General features: G+C 38.3%; 1 protein-coding gene across 1 annotated transcript in view; it reads left to right on the top strand.

The window, feature by feature from the left end:
• Positions 1-10397, top strand: part of ZNRF2 (zinc and ring finger 2) — a 56619-nt gene extending 46222 nt beyond the window's left edge. The window contains exons 3-5 of the mRNA XM_042473438.1: positions 5518-5623; positions 6697-6778; positions 9089-10397. Of these exons, the coding sequence (XP_042329372.1) occupies positions 5518-5623; positions 6697-6754 (164 nt within the window). The 3' untranslated portion in view covers positions 6755-6778; positions 9089-10397. The remainder of the gene's footprint in view (positions 1-5517; positions 5624-6696; positions 6779-9088) is intronic.
• Positions 10398-15547: the final 5150 nt, after the last annotated feature.

The following is a 15547-nucleotide window of genomic DNA, read 5'->3' as shown; positions in this document are numbered from 1 at the left end:
GCAAGATTTTTTCAGAGGAGATTTGCCATTGCCTTCATATGAGACAGAGAGAGCGTGGGTAGCCTAATGTCACCAGTGGTTTACCATGGTTGAGTAAAGATTTGAACTCTGGTCTCCTAGAATCCTAGTCCAACACTTAAACCATTACACCATGCTGGCTCTCTACCTTTTCTTTTCCTTACTGAAATTTAAATATGCCCAAGAACTAAGGTGAGGGAATTGATGGTAGCCACAAATATGGTTCATATGCCAAGACTTGTCTGCATGCCACTGTAAGCCAGGATTCAGGGGAATCCTGGCCTATCATTTCTCAGCCATTAGCTGAGGCCCATTAGCTCCCTTTTATCTCTACAAGGCAGTAATCACAAACAGGGTTTGTACTTAAGCTTGTAGGAGAAGTGACAAGGTAGATATCCTGGCTCAAATGACATGATAAACTGTCCTTTCCTCATTAGTCTAGTTGTTTCTGATACAAAAGGCTAAACTACATGCAAGGCTGCATGTTCCACCATATCATTAATGAATTGTAAACTAGGATTTCTTGGAAATCTGGCTTACTATTGCAGGTAAATGTGGCCAAAGTTAATGGATAAATTATAACACATAACAGATGGTCTTGTAAGAACAAGCATCACTTTGTCCAATGCCAGCCCTTTAAATTGGACCTGTTGGCAATGTGCCTTGGTTTTTATAGCTGGCACCTAGCACTCATAATCATCGTGTGCCAGGAATGAGTGTCCTTATCCCAATGTAAGGCATCTATATACTGTAGATACAAAGGTGAATGTCATCTGAAATTCTGATCTCTGCCTGTTCAAGTTTCAGCCTAATTTCTGCCTTGTATTTCCCACTTGCCTAAAACCTAGCAGTAGGACCCAGATGGTCTAGATAGGTGAGAGGAGAAGAGTTTTTGGAGTGTCATAATTCATGCTTAAAACTTAGGTTCAAGTTGAAGGAAGATTTTTTTTTTTTACCAAAGGAATATTACAAGAGACAAAAAGGGGAAGCACACTGGTGCAAGTACTTGAAAAGAAAAAGCAAATGTTAAAATCCTTAGTAATCCATTGTGAACTTTAGAAGGTAAAATGCTTGCAATGCAGAGGTTGGCTGGGGAGTTTCAGCAAACATAACATATTTCGATAGCCAGAGCAGAGGATGAGATGACTAGGTTGAATAAAAATGAATTGGAGGAAAGCTTTCTTATACCTTTTGGGCTAGTACAATACTAATTAAAAAGGAGTTGGCTTTGGTGATCTCTGTCAGATTTGATACAGCAAAAAGCTTTCTGTTTTGAGACTCTTTGAGCCCTGTGAAAGGCATGCATGTGTCAAGCAGGCTGTAGACATCAGTTATCCAGGTGAACTTGCTTGTAAATTTAAAATGCTGCTGATGGGATAGTATGGAATTACAGCTCTGTTCTGACGCACCAAATGGTGAGGAAAATCTTACCACAGTCAATATGCCCAGCTGTTAGCCAGGTAGCTGGTCATTGCCTCTTGAAGTGGTAACATATGGGAAATAATGGTGGCCATTCCTCTTAAATAGAAAGCTCTCCTGTTTAAGTGGATGGTTTTGTTCTGGGTTCCCCCCCCCCCCCTTTACTTCATGTTCCTGTTTGATGTTCATAACAGCCGGCTGATATTGTTTATATAGCATGTACATTTCTTGAGAGAAGGTTTTCAGCTGTTCTTCTGATATGACAATCTTGTGTTATGTATGGCTTCTAAAGTAAATGTCTTTTAACTATTGTCCATTATTGCAGAGGATGGACCCTCATAACTAGTGGTTAATCTAACTGGACAGAGAGCAGGAACACAGTATCATTTATACTCCACTTGAGGCATTGGTGTACCATGTTGTATACAGTTGTCCCTTTCTATTCATGGGGGATTCGTTCTGGACCCGTCCCCCCACGAATCAGAAAAATTGCCAATATTGGGTCCCATTGATTTTTATATCAGTGTATTAATAATAGTACATGCGAGCAGGACTCCTTCTGTGCAAGCTAATGGAGCAACATCTCCATTTATTTGTGTGGGGAGGATGAAGAAGCTGCTTTCCAACAAAGGAATGGTGACATGTGTTCATAGGGCCCATGAAAATGTGAGAACTCTGATGTAGAATTTAAAAACTCATTATGGGGTCAGTGGGAGAGGAGAAGCTGCCTTCTTTAGAGCTCTGGATTTGTCAGCAGGCTCTTGCCTTTGAGTACTAAATATTTGACCCTGAGCTACAGTATGTGTCAGAGAACAGCACAAAATTAAAATACAGTGTTCTTGGCCAGTTTGCCATCTCACTCTGTGTTGTGTATAGATGGATTCATGGTTATAAAAAGCGGAACACAGTGCTTTCTAATCCTTTTACAAATGGAATTCAACTTCCACATACCAGATACTGTACTGGGAATGTAAGAACCCAGATAATGTTCTGTTTTTTGCTTTAATTCTAAGAGCCTCTCAGTACACTTGGTTCAGATTGTATATGAAGAGTAGGGTTTATTATGAACTGCTAAGAATCCAGAAAAAATAAAAGTGAAATGATGTTGGGAACCCATGCCCCCAGTTTGGAAGAAATATTCTGAATACAGTGCTCCCTCGGGTTACGAAATTAATTCGTTCCGCGGCCGCTTTCGTAACCCGAAAAGCCTTCGCAAGCCGAAAACCCATAGGCGCTAATGGGGAAAAGCCGCGATTTCGTGTGAAATAGCGCCGAAAAGCACCAAAAAATTTTTCGTAACCCGGAACAATTATTTCCTATGGGATTTTTTCGTATCCCGGAAATTTCGTAACCTGGGTATTTCGTATCCCGAGGTACCACTGTACTTAGGCAGCAGTATTGTTTAAATTCAGTATCATGTTTATTTTGGCTTGCATCTAAAAATATTTCAAATTTCTTGACACAGCATATCTGTGCTAGGATTCTAGGCCCTTGGGAATTTTCCCAGGGTCTCATCTGCTTGCTTGCTGAGGGTGAAGAGGATGTCTTTAAAGGGCATGACTACAACTTAAACAAAGCTTTATGTTGTGTTGATGTATTTTTACATTTACAATCTGCTTTTTATGAAGTAAGACTTTGTATGATTCAGCTGCACTTGGGATTTGGAAATACTTTGAAAGGCACATTGAGGGGAAATACTGGCATGATCACATTGTGGTCTTCATTATGAAACTTCATATTTATTTCTGATGCAAACTGCATCAGGGTGGCCTAAAATCTACACTTTGGATTGTGAATACTTCATGTTCTTAAAATACGCTGAGAAAGGTGGGCTAAAATATAGGATATATAGCAAATTTTGAATCTCATTACTTCTGTCCTTACAGTGACTAATTTAATGGGTCAGTCTGCAACTAAACTTCTGCTTTGGGTGTAGCATACCACAGCCTGGGGAGTAGTTTGGATGTCCTTTACTCTTGGTTATTGCCCAGTTGAAAGATTATGTGCAGGTTTAGCCTTCCATTGTGTCTGGGACAGATTACTTACGTGGGATAGATTGGATTAATTGCTTGATTCATATGCAACTTTTGATCTGTTGTTTTCCTTTATGGCAGTATCTAATCCTCAATCAAAGGCAGAACTAGATTCAGAGGAAGGAGACAGGAAAACTGTAGGGAAAAAATTTAGTACTTGGAGGGGAGACCTCCAACAAATACCAAGTGCTGTGGGCTACATTTCAGAGAAGAGAACTGTCAAAATTATTTCCTTGCCTAAGAAAACTCTATGAAATTTATGGAGTTACCATGAGTTGGCAGGCAACATGAAGGCACACACACACACAGAGTACTTCATAATTCAGTTGTTTCAGCTCTGGTTTTTTGGGAGGGCATTAACAACTTTGATTTGTCTTTATTAGTATATATCACAAAACACAAAATAGTGGATTACAGCACCTCTTGTAATGATTTCAAAGGATCTGCATTGGAGCTATTATCAAAAGTTTTGAATTTAACTATGCTCACTTTGTATTAGATGATAGTATCTAATACAAATAATATTTTTTTTGTGAGGAGGAGAACATCCAGACATGCTGCAAAATTCTAGCACATGGATTCAAGCACACAGATTTATTTTGCAGAATTTCCCCCTCATGTTTCCCCCAACTATATGTAGTCGGGAAACCATAAAGCACAGTTTGCAGTCAGCAAGGAAGTGGGTGTGTCCAGTCCCTATATTTCATTTTCTTTTGAAATAAGGTTGAGGTGATGCTTTCAACAGTAACAGTAGTATGTTACAAAACCAAGTACCATTTATGACTGATGATGACCACTACTGTATTTCAGACATGCTTTTTTTCCCAGTGTTCAGTCTACAAGTGAGAAAAGTCTGTTTTTCCATTGAGGGCACACATAATAAAAATAATATAATATAATATATTTATTTGTATCCCACCTCTCCCTATATTGGATCGAGGCAAACAAGAACAGTAAAATCAAACATGAATATCAGTACTGTATATAAAAACACAGCAGGACATACAGTATTAGATCCTAGTTCCCCTCCCTCCCTCCACCCTAAAATACCATTAAAAACCAATAGACCGGTTAATAAAATAGATCGAGATCAAAGTCTGGTGAGTACAGCTAAATTGAGAGTGAAAATTCTGAGATCAATTTGGGAATGCCTGCTGGAAGAGATCCGATTTTATCGCCTTCTTAAAGACCTCCAAAGATATTAGATGGCGGATCTCATCCGGCAGGTCATTCCAGATTTTTCGAGCGGTAACAGAGAACGTCCTCTGGGAAGTCGTGTTCAGTCTAGTTCTCTCTAACTGCAGTAGGTTTTTCCCAGAGGACCTGAGAGTGCGGTAAGGATTGTATGGGAAGAGGCGTTCCCTCAGGTAGGCTGGGCCTGAGTCATGTAGGGCTTTATAAGTAATAACCAAGACCTTATACTGTGCCCGGAAGCTAATGGGCAGCCAGTGTAGGGATTTTAAGATAGATGTAATAGAATCAAATTTGGAACTCCCTGTCACCAATCTGGCTCGTTGCAATACTTGTGTGTACCCCCCCTCAATTCTGTATCTAAGTTGGACAGTTAATTGTGCCATCATATATCTACTGCACACTCACTTCTCAGCTGTAGATTCTTAGTTACTCAAATAGCATAATTCATACACAATAAGATGAGGGTTTAGGGAAATCTCAATGTTTTCAGTAGTAGTAGTAGTAGTAGTAGAGGATCCTAAGAGTGGGAAACCCTAAGGAGTTTTGGTTGGAAGAACATAAAGCGGCTCAGTAAAGTCTGAGTATGTTCAATAGTCACAGGATGTACACTTACTATTGAAGTGGACATGGAATGGAGTGGTTTAAAAGCAAGCATGTGGAGTATGACATATAATCACACTATATCTGAACAGCTAGTTTTGCAGGAGTCTTCCATTAGAATAACTTAATTATGTATCTTAACTTCCTTAGATGTTAAACAATAGTGGCTTTTATCTGTCTTGTTTTTCTTTCAGAATGTTGTTAATGCTAAGAATATCATTTGTCTGTTATTTTTCTTTGCCTGTTTCTATAGAGGATGTGCTGAGTAAAGATGCTGGGGAGTGTGCAATATGCTTGGAAGAGTTGCAGCAAGGGGATACAATAGCACGATTGCCTTGTCTATGCATATATCATAAAGGGTAAGTGCATGCAAAATATGATTCAGTAGCTGAACCTGTCACTTGTTATTGTTAGGCAACATTCCCTGTTACGTCAGTAGACTTTTGCTGATGCAGCAGAACCTTTCTTTCCTCTATGACTCTTTGTACCGCTATCCAACGCATATATTTAATTTTCTAGTTAACTATTTTTTCTTTCTTTCTTGGCCTTCTCTTGCAGTTAAAAAAACTAATCTCACTCTGTCATCTTGTTTTCTCTGTGAAATACATTTGTGTTCTCACACAATATGTTTTGTGCCTGCTCCTACGTTCTTGGAACATTGTACAACTCTTAACTACTGGATGTCCATCTTCTCTTCACTCTGTTCCATTTTTTAAAAACAAAACTCTATTATATGGCTTGTGGAGCAAGGCAAGTGTTGTCTCATTCAATTCATCTATTGTCTGTTTGCTTTAAACGGAAAGCCTTGAAATTATTTATTTTTGAAGCTATTTTGACTTAGGTGCATTAGATAGTTTCCTTACAATGGAAATAATATTCCTTATTTCCTAAAATAAGTTTCATTATTTTAGGAACAGAGGGAAAAGACAATCTTTATTTCTGTTAATGATTTAAAAAATATATATATTGTGTTGAAGAAAATTTAGGGCCAAAACACACTGCAGATTAAATAATCCAGTTTGAGACCACATTAACCGCCCTGGCTCAATGCTAGGAAATTCTGGAAACTGTCGTTTTGGGAGACATTGAGCCTTCTCTGTCAGGGAACTCTGATGCCCCAATAAACTACAATTTCCAGCACCCTCTAGCACTGAGCTGGGGCACTTAAAGCAGTCTCAAACTGAATTATTTCTCAGTGTGTGTTTTGGACCTAAGTTCCTTTTCACAGGACCTTTAGAAATGGTGCCTTCACTGAGGTTTGGCCACATTCAAATCCAGTATATAAATTTAATTCATGAATCAGTTAAAATAAATTGATTTACTTTTTAAATTACTAATAGCACTTCTTATTATATTTGCATTCTCAGAGCAACAGTGTTTACTTGGTTTCATTATTTCTGATTTAGTTATTTTTCTTTTTTTCTCCTCATAGATGCATAGATGAATGGTTTGAAGTAAACAGATCTTGTCCTGAGCATCCCTCAGATTAATGGCAAAGATTCCTGTTTTCAAAGGTAACTGTGGCTGTTTTTTCTTAGTATAAGTAAGGAAATTAGGTGAAATTTAATTCTTATGAGTTAGTTAATATTGATATAAAACAGCATTGCAGAAATAATCCAGTATGAGACTGCTTTAACTTCCCTTGTTTAATGGTAGGGAATTTTGGAAACTGTAGTTTTGTGAGACATTTATCCTTCTCTGTCAGACAGCTCTGGGGCCAGAATAAACTACAATTCCCAGAATTCCCTAGTACTGAGCCAGAGCAGTTAAAGTGGTCTCAAAAACTGGATTATTTCTGAAATGTGTTTTGGACCAATAACTCACTGGACTAATCAGGAAAATTTAATTTTATTAATCTATAATATCTAGATCCCAAAGCAGTGTATAATAAGAACATTATTTAAAACATTCAAAGTTAGCAAATAAGAACATTATTTAAGAAGAGACTAAAATAGTTTTGTAGAAAATAAGGTTTTAAAATATATCCACACATACAGTTTAAAACAGCCAAAGACGCCACCTGTTTTTAAGGACCATAGACCATGCAAAATAATAATACTTAGCTTGTTGGCTACTGGAACCTCAAGAGGGATGGAGCCAAGCTGACTTTCCTTGGGAAGAAGTTACAGAGAAAGCCTGTCTTCTGTATCCCACAACATAGCCTCTTTGGACAATGGCACAGATGAGCAGAATAATTTCAGTGACTTGCTGCAATAGTAAGTGAGCTCTAGAGCTGTCCAGACCATCTTTCATTTTTACTATTGTAATCAGGTTGTCATTTTTCTTCAAGTGAAAATGATCTTTTCCCACCCCATCATAGCCAATACTTTCAAAGGTCTTACTTGCACCATTCAAGACACCAATCACTGTCTTCCTTCTAATAGTACTATAGAGTTTACTTTGTGTATCTGAACAGTATTTTAACATCTTTTAAGCTGTTAACAAATACTTATTAAGAGTTGGGGTACATTATTGTCCCCCCCCCACACACACACACCAATATGGAGTGGAGTGATCTGTCATTCCCTTTTTGGAAAACTAGCAATTCTGTGCTCTGCAGGCATTCTTTGAAAAGTGATACTTAACATGCTCAGTTCTTGCTAGAATTAAATAGTTATTGGCTTTTTTCTGAGGCTTATCTTTTTGTCTTTCTTTGTAGTCATATGAAATAAACATTTAAAACTATGGGGTTTTTTGGGGCAGGATACTTTTCAAACAGAAACTTCCTACTAAGCATTTGTTGGCTTTTTTTGTGCAACATTCTCTGGATTGGGATAGAATCCAAGTAATTTAAAAACCTTCATGCAGTCTAAGTGCTTCCTTTTTCTTTTTTGACAACTAGTCCCTATATGCTATATAGCACACATTGCTTTTAAGATGTGCACAATGGGCTCAGGTAGAGAAAAATATTACTTATTTTGTGCCATTGCTCATGTGGCTCTCTGAATTATTATGGCCTCAATTTGTATCAAAGAAAGCAACTTCTTTTTGCTAATTTAGCCTAATAAGGGCCCCTGTCTCTCTTGTTTCATTTTCCATTGCAGTATTCTTGCAGTTAATTTTAGAAAGTGTACTAAGAAGTGGCTGCAGTGGGTAGAGATAGGGAAGACAGTGGTTGGTATTGCCACTACAAAATACACTTGGGTTTGAAGAAACTTCTGTCCTTGACATGCTGGTAAAGTTTTGTAATACAGGTATATTTTTACAAAATGTTGTGTCAGCATATAATTCAGCACAAAAGCTTTACCTTTGTTCCTGTCTGTTCTCTGCCTAAATCATGTTAATTTTCTATTCCCTGCGTCACGTAGTCCATGAGAAAAAGAGGGTCTTCCATGCCCAGAATAGTTGTCATTACATTTTGGCCAGTTAAACTGAGTGATATTCCCCATCAGAGGCATGTATTTTCTGAAAAAATAGTGGTTATAATGTAGAGACCCAATGTTATTGTCTCTCTCTCTCCCTTGTGCCCTCATAGAAAATACAGAAATCCTTGGTTTCCTTTTGCTTTATATATAGAAATGAAGTAGCATCTGTTAATGTAAACAAATGGAAGACATTTTGGGGGGTTCCAAGTTGAAAGTGCTTCCTTCATAAAATCCTCAGTAAGCTAATGAAAGGTAAACAGCAAAACAGTGGTTTTGTTAGTGCTCAGAGCTGTCTGCATGTAGCTTGACAATTGCTTTCTGCATCTTAGAATGGTAAGTGGTGCCTATTGAGGCACCAATTTCCCTGGCTTCCACCTCTGGAAATCAAACTACTGTAGTTTACAGAGTGTTCTGTCCTTCCAAGAAATATAATTTTCTTCTCTGTGGATTTCTCTCTAGTCTCTTACACTGATCATCAAATGTAAAGGATTTGAAGTTCCATCTTTAGAAGCTAATATGAGAGCAGACTTGTTTTCATTTTGGACTGGAGAAGATAAAAGATGGAACATGCCTGGGACAAATGATGCAAAATTGGAAGTTCAGTGTACCAACACTCACCTAAAGGAGACACAGGGATTCTGGATATGCTGCACATCCTGGAAAAATCCTCCTCCCACAGACTTTATGGACATTATTTTGTATCTTCAGGCCAAAGTTAATAACTTTCAGTTCAATTTTTAAAAAAACTGTCTACAGAAACAGGACTATTCTCACATCCTTTCTTTAATGGAAACTGCGTGCTCTAGATCTCTCTGGGACATAATACATGGAAGATGCCATTCTTGGGTTGGAATTCCCCACTCCTTTGCTCCCATGGGCTGGTAGGAAGACAGATGATTAAGTGCAGTCAAACATTGTGAACATATTCATGAAATTTCCCCACCCTGTATGCTGTTCACATTTTTTCTGTGAAAGAATGCAACATTCCTTGATGTAGGAAATTTTTGTTAAGTAATGCTTTGTCAGAGTACAGCCCGAAGAGCAAAATGTAATCAAGGCTGATTGTTAATTGACAGTGTTGATCAGGCTATAGAGTTATTGAAATCCACATACTGTGTTCATTTTTGTCTAAGTATACTAAAATTCACTTTTACTGCTTGTGGGTATAAGTGCAGCAACAGCAAAATGAAAAAGCATAATTAGCAGCTATGCAATATTTTTTTTAAAAAATTATAGGGAAACAAAAATTGCCATCTTTCAAAGTGCTGCCAATTAAGGTAATTTAACGGGTATTTTTTTAAATGTTTCAGGTAGTTAATTTCTTGTACTATTTCAAACTCCAGGCTGCCCCTCTTTTGCTGTATAGACTCAAAAGCAGGTAATATGGGACATTTTATGATGGGACCTGGATTGATCTTTTTTGTGTGTTTTTTACCATTCCACTGATACATAAATGGTCTTAAGGATGTACAATTGTGGGTACAGGATTGAAGAAGCACCTATATTCTTGGATCGTTAATAATTTACTGTACAACTCTGGCTTAACCTGAATTGTAAAATGAGGCTTCCAAGTACGATAGAGAAAGTCACTCGTAAAATGGTAAGTTGTTAATAATACATTTGTTAACAAAACAAAAAAACCCAAAAAACCAAACCATCTGGGGACCTGTTTTGGTAAGCAATTGAAGAATCATATGACTTTTGTAAACAGATGGGAAAATGTTGAATAAAGGTGATTGAAACTTTTAACATGTTTAAAGAGCAAAAATAAGATTTGTATTACATTATTTCATTTTTCTTAAAGATTTAATTCTGCTTCCCTTAAGAACACTTTAAAATTCTGTTGATTGTTCTGTGAAGAGGGAAGTATAGGAACTGCTGCTAAAACCTTATGGAAATAAGTAGGCATACTTGGTACCTTGCTTCTCATCCACATTTCTCAAAAACCACAAACCAAGCATAACAGTCCACTGATAATGTCTTGCAAATATGTCTTCAATGTTGTAACAAACAATCACCTCTGACTTCAGGAAGGGGAGAGGTAGACACAATACTGTATTATTCTGATCACAGCACCATGCTGTAGGGCAGTGGTTCTTAACCTTTGGTCCTCCAGATGTTTTGGACTTCAAGTCCTAGAAGCCTAAGTTAACATAGCTAATGGGCAGGGCTTATGGGAGGCCAAGTCCAAAACATTTGGAAGACCAAAAGTTGAGAACCACTCCTACAGAGCACAGAACTAGATGCTTAGCCATCGCAGAAGGGCCAATCCTGTGTTTGTCTCCAGTGTGTGATAAAGGTTGGAGCATTTGCAGATGAGGAGCAGAGTGGGCAGGTATAGGCTTGAGTTTCTCCTGTACTGGTTTTCTATTCCCAGCCAGGAACACTTTCATCCCCCCTTCATTTTTTCCACTGGGAGAAAAATGGAAATTTGGGTAGAAAAAAGACTTGTATTAAGGCAAGATTTCAATCAAAATGTATGTATTTCTGTAAGACAATGTAGAACATTAGGGAACAATGATTTCTGTGATTCAAAGACATACCTGCCACTCAAATGAAAGATGCATTTTTGCATGTTGATGGTGCTGCTATTTTAATGAGAGAAATCTACAGTTTTCAATTTTAAAAAATTGTTGATTGCTGTCTTTTGGTGAATGTTGACCTAGTTTGAAAATGCACACTTAGAAATATGTCCAACTGACCGCATTAGGGCTTGCTTCTGAATAGGTGTATATAGAATTGAATTATTAGGCCTTTTGAGGCTGCAGTCCTATATATGCTGACCTAGAAGTAATTGCTACTAAACAGATTTGGCCATACTTTTGAGCAAATATCCATAATATTGCTCAATAAAATTAATAATGTCAAATAAAAACTGTATTCTCTGGATAGGCATTTTGTGTTGTCAAAGCAGTAGACAAAGTTTAAAGTCATAAGAAAGCAATTGCAGTTGGCATTCCACATTTGCAGCTTTGACTTTTGCAGATTTGATTATTCGCAGATTTGATATTTTCTTTCTAGGAATCTCTAGGTCCTCTTTTGCAACTACTGGAGGACCTAAAGATTCTTAGAGAAAACACTTCTTTAGGCATTTGTAGGTCCTCCAGTGCAGTTCTGTGGTCAACCTCTGCTAGATGTTGGCCATAGAGTTGCACTGTGAGACCTAAAATTCCTAGAGAGGTGTTCTCTCAGGCAAAAAAGGTTATTCTTTTATTTGCATTTTTTACACTATCACGGGGCCCACTGTATTGCTTATTTCAATTTTCCCCACAACATTTCCCCCCATGGCTTCAAAATTTATGCAAGTTTGACAGCACAACAACACTTGCTATCCAATCTGATTTTGCCTCTTTTGGGGGGGGAAATCTGGCACCAGAACCAAGCTAAACAAAACCAGATGGGAAAGGTTTACAAAAGAAAAACATTAAGCAAGATAGAGTTAATTATTCACATAATGTTCTGCCCAGCCCTGCAAATGTCTCTCTTGCCCCACTTTGTGTCCTATGTTTGCTGCCAAAAATCTGCTTCTGTCACTTTGCAGGGAAGCAGTACAGTGGTTTCTGGTAAGTTTATAGTATTTGAAGAGGAAAAAATAAAAAAAGAAGTAGTATGAAGGCTTACCAGCCTATAGGAAGCTGCAGGAGCATATTGTTCTCTTTCCCTGTAGTTCAACTTCTGTAAAATATGCTGACAAGCCCATCACTGGCTTTAAATTTTGTTGCTTTGGTTCTTGCAGCAGTGTATCATACTGAGACATTCCCTCCCTTCATCTGAAACTGGAGTCTCTGCTGTAATGGGTGGGATTTTATATTTTCCTAAAGGAGCACTAGGGCTCGAAGCAGATTCTGAGGATGATATAATAAAGTAAACAGGTAATTTAAATGTCAGTGCACTTGACACCTACACTAACTTCTCAGAATTTATCCTTCCAAAGTTCCAGTTGGACATTTTTACATAAATGTCCCACACTGAATCTCTTAGGAAGAAGAGAAGCCAAGATTTCAGCTGCAGCTCACTATTTTTAGTGCCATGCAATCTATAAATGATCCTGAAATATGAGCATTTATACTCTGGACTTTTCAGAAAAGTTTGTACTTTGCATCCATCCATTCTCCTCTGAGGAACTGGGAAAAGCCTTGTGTTTATTTCAAGTCTCATGCTTTTATTCTGTTCATTCCAAACTCCTAGCAAGGCCGTAAAGCATGTTTATATTATGGTTTTCTCTAATGCACTTCTTAATATCCAGAAACCTCCATTTTACACACACACACACACACACCACCACCACCACCACCTGTAGTTTATTTCCTTTGCTGTTTTTGAGTTACAGTGGGATTTTCCTGACAAGATACTGCACCTTGATTTGTGATGTAGACATGCTGGTATGGAAAGTCCCCACTTCACCATTGCCAGTGAGTTAATACTGTATCTTGATAGAATAACTTGCTATTTATACTTCTTTGTCTCAGACTTTAAGCTTCAAATCTTTTTCCTTGTTACTTCCGCCTCCTGAGCCAACACGCTCAGGAGTTTGAGTCTTATGTTACTCTGCCTCTTTGAGTTGGGTTGCTGTTTTCCTGATCCCAATTATTAGTTAGTTACTCAGGCCTGGTGGGGAATGGAGGGCTGTTTCTATTACTTTGGCTATAGCCACTTCCTTGTTTCCTATGAGAGTAGCTTTTCTAAGATAGCTCCTGATCTTGCCCTGTGCAGTGAGTCAAAAGCATAAGATAGCTAGATGATTTGTGTCTATGGTTTACTATATCTATGGTGTGTGTTGCCGGATATGTTGAAAAGGTGGAAGTGTGCACTGCTTAATTTAGCTCAGTGGTTATAGTCAAGCAATGAAATAATAAAATCAGTTACCCCCAGAAAATTCCCAGGTTCCAGGAAGGTATGCTTTACAGTAGGGCTGGGAAACTTTCCACTGGTGCCTCAATTCCTACTGAACTTCAGTGACAATTGCAGCAGCTCTCTATGGTACAGGAAGGTGCCAGAGCACCTCTTGCACCACAGAGACCCATTAATCTGAAGACTCTGTCTTGTCTTTCACAAGGGAAAACAAAACAATTGAGTTTTGGAAGGGTCTTTTTTTTATGTGCTGTCAATTTGGGTGATGTGGGTGATGTGGCAACAATAGCAATGAGGCCAACATGACCCACAGAAATGGTTTTGGGATCTACACATGGCCCAGGGCTCTGCATATGACCATCAGCTATGTTTTGGTTATCCCTGTGGGGATGGGCAAATATTTTGAATAAACATTCTGTCAATGGAGTGGGCTTGGGGATCACATATGGGCAGCAGGTCAGGACAAATCCAAAAATGGGGTGGGGTATCTTCCTCTCCCTCCCCCACTCCTACTTCCTGTCCATTGCTACCTCCCTACCTACTTCTCCATTCTCATCTTCATCACCCATCTATTTGTATCAACCATCTATTTTCACGTTACAAACCTACAACTCATCTCCACCCACTCACCTGTTCTTTCTTCCATCTATCCTTTTTCTCACACATGCAACACACCACCTATCCTTTCTTTCTCAATACATGCTCTTACCTTTCCATCCATACATCCCCTTAGTGATCTAGCAGATCGCGTAAGGGTCTTCCTGCTAGAAGCTTTGGGAAGAATAGCAGTGGAGTTTGCCTATCTACTCGCCCATTTCCTGTTTTGATAGCAACAAGAGTTCATAAAATGGTGACTTGAGCTGCATCTACACTGGAGTAATAATCCAGTTTGTCACTGCTTTAGCTGCCCTGGTTCAATTCTATGGCATTCTGGAAATTGAAGTTTGTGGTGGCCCCAGAGTGGAGTGCCAAACCAAATTATTTCTCCAATGTGGATGTTGCAGCCATAGTAACCTCTAGGGGATGCTGGAGGAGCAAACCACTGAGTATTGTTCCAAAAGAAGCTGTAGTTCTCTAGCCACCTCAGTGTGTGGCTGGGTCACAGGGCCTGCTATTTCATCTGCAGAAATTGCATGGGCATTTAAAAAGTGTTATAAGGCAGAGAGAGACAGAAAGACACACGCCATGGGTTGCCCATCACTGATTTAGTGCCACAGTGTTAAAAACTGTAAAATAACATAAAGTAATACCAAATAAAGCTGCCAGCATGACCAGTATTGGTGTGGAAAACTGACACTTTAAGTAGCCCTTCCTTGTGTCCAAGTTCAGTTGCCAGAAGATAGTAGCTTCTTACCTGTGTTTAGGTGTGCATTGCTAGTGATTTCAGCATCTGCTTATGACAACCACCAGTCCCATTTCTTTAAAAAAAATAGTAATTTTAACAAGTTTAGAATATTTATCAGAGATTATACTTGGAATGCTCGATCAATCAACTCAAGTGGGGACCAATTTTATTGAACTGAAGAAAAATTTAATTGATACTGACACTAAAAATACTTGATTTCTGAAACTATTTTTTTGTGTAGAGTGCTCATCCTGTGTCATTCTGGAGTGTCTTAAAATATTTAAACACCCTTTGAACACTTAGATCATTTTCTTTATTAAACTGTAACAGTTTCCTACATTATTTCAGAAGGCAACAATATTGAAGCTTTACTAACATGGACATATATTTAAGTTTTATAGACAGATCAATCAAATCATACCAATCACCTAATTAGAGAAGGGCCCTAAATCTGTTTGAATAAATTCTTGCTGAACCCTTAAACCTCTGTTTATTTATTTTAAAAAAAACTTTTCCTACATTTTGTAATGTCTATGCTTGGTGCCAAGGTGGTTTCTTGACAAATGATCTGGTTTGCATTTATAAAGTATCACCAGACCTTGGGAAAGTTCCCTTTTTTGGCCTGTGGTCCCAAATTCCTCCTCCCAGTGTGGGTTCCCCAAATAACGTGATTGCAAGCCAGGGACTATTGTCTGTGTTGATGTTTCTGCTTCAGCAGCATT

This window comes from Sceloporus undulatus, chromosome 6 (assembly GCF_019175285.1).
Source record: "Sceloporus undulatus isolate JIND9_A2432 ecotype Alabama chromosome 6, SceUnd_v1.1, whole genome shotgun sequence".
In the NCBI taxonomy this organism is placed as follows: Eukaryota; Metazoa; Chordata; class Lepidosauria; order Squamata; family Phrynosomatidae; genus Sceloporus; species Sceloporus undulatus.
Note: the sequence above shows the minus strand (reverse complement) of the source record. Positions and strands in the feature narration are given on the sequence as shown.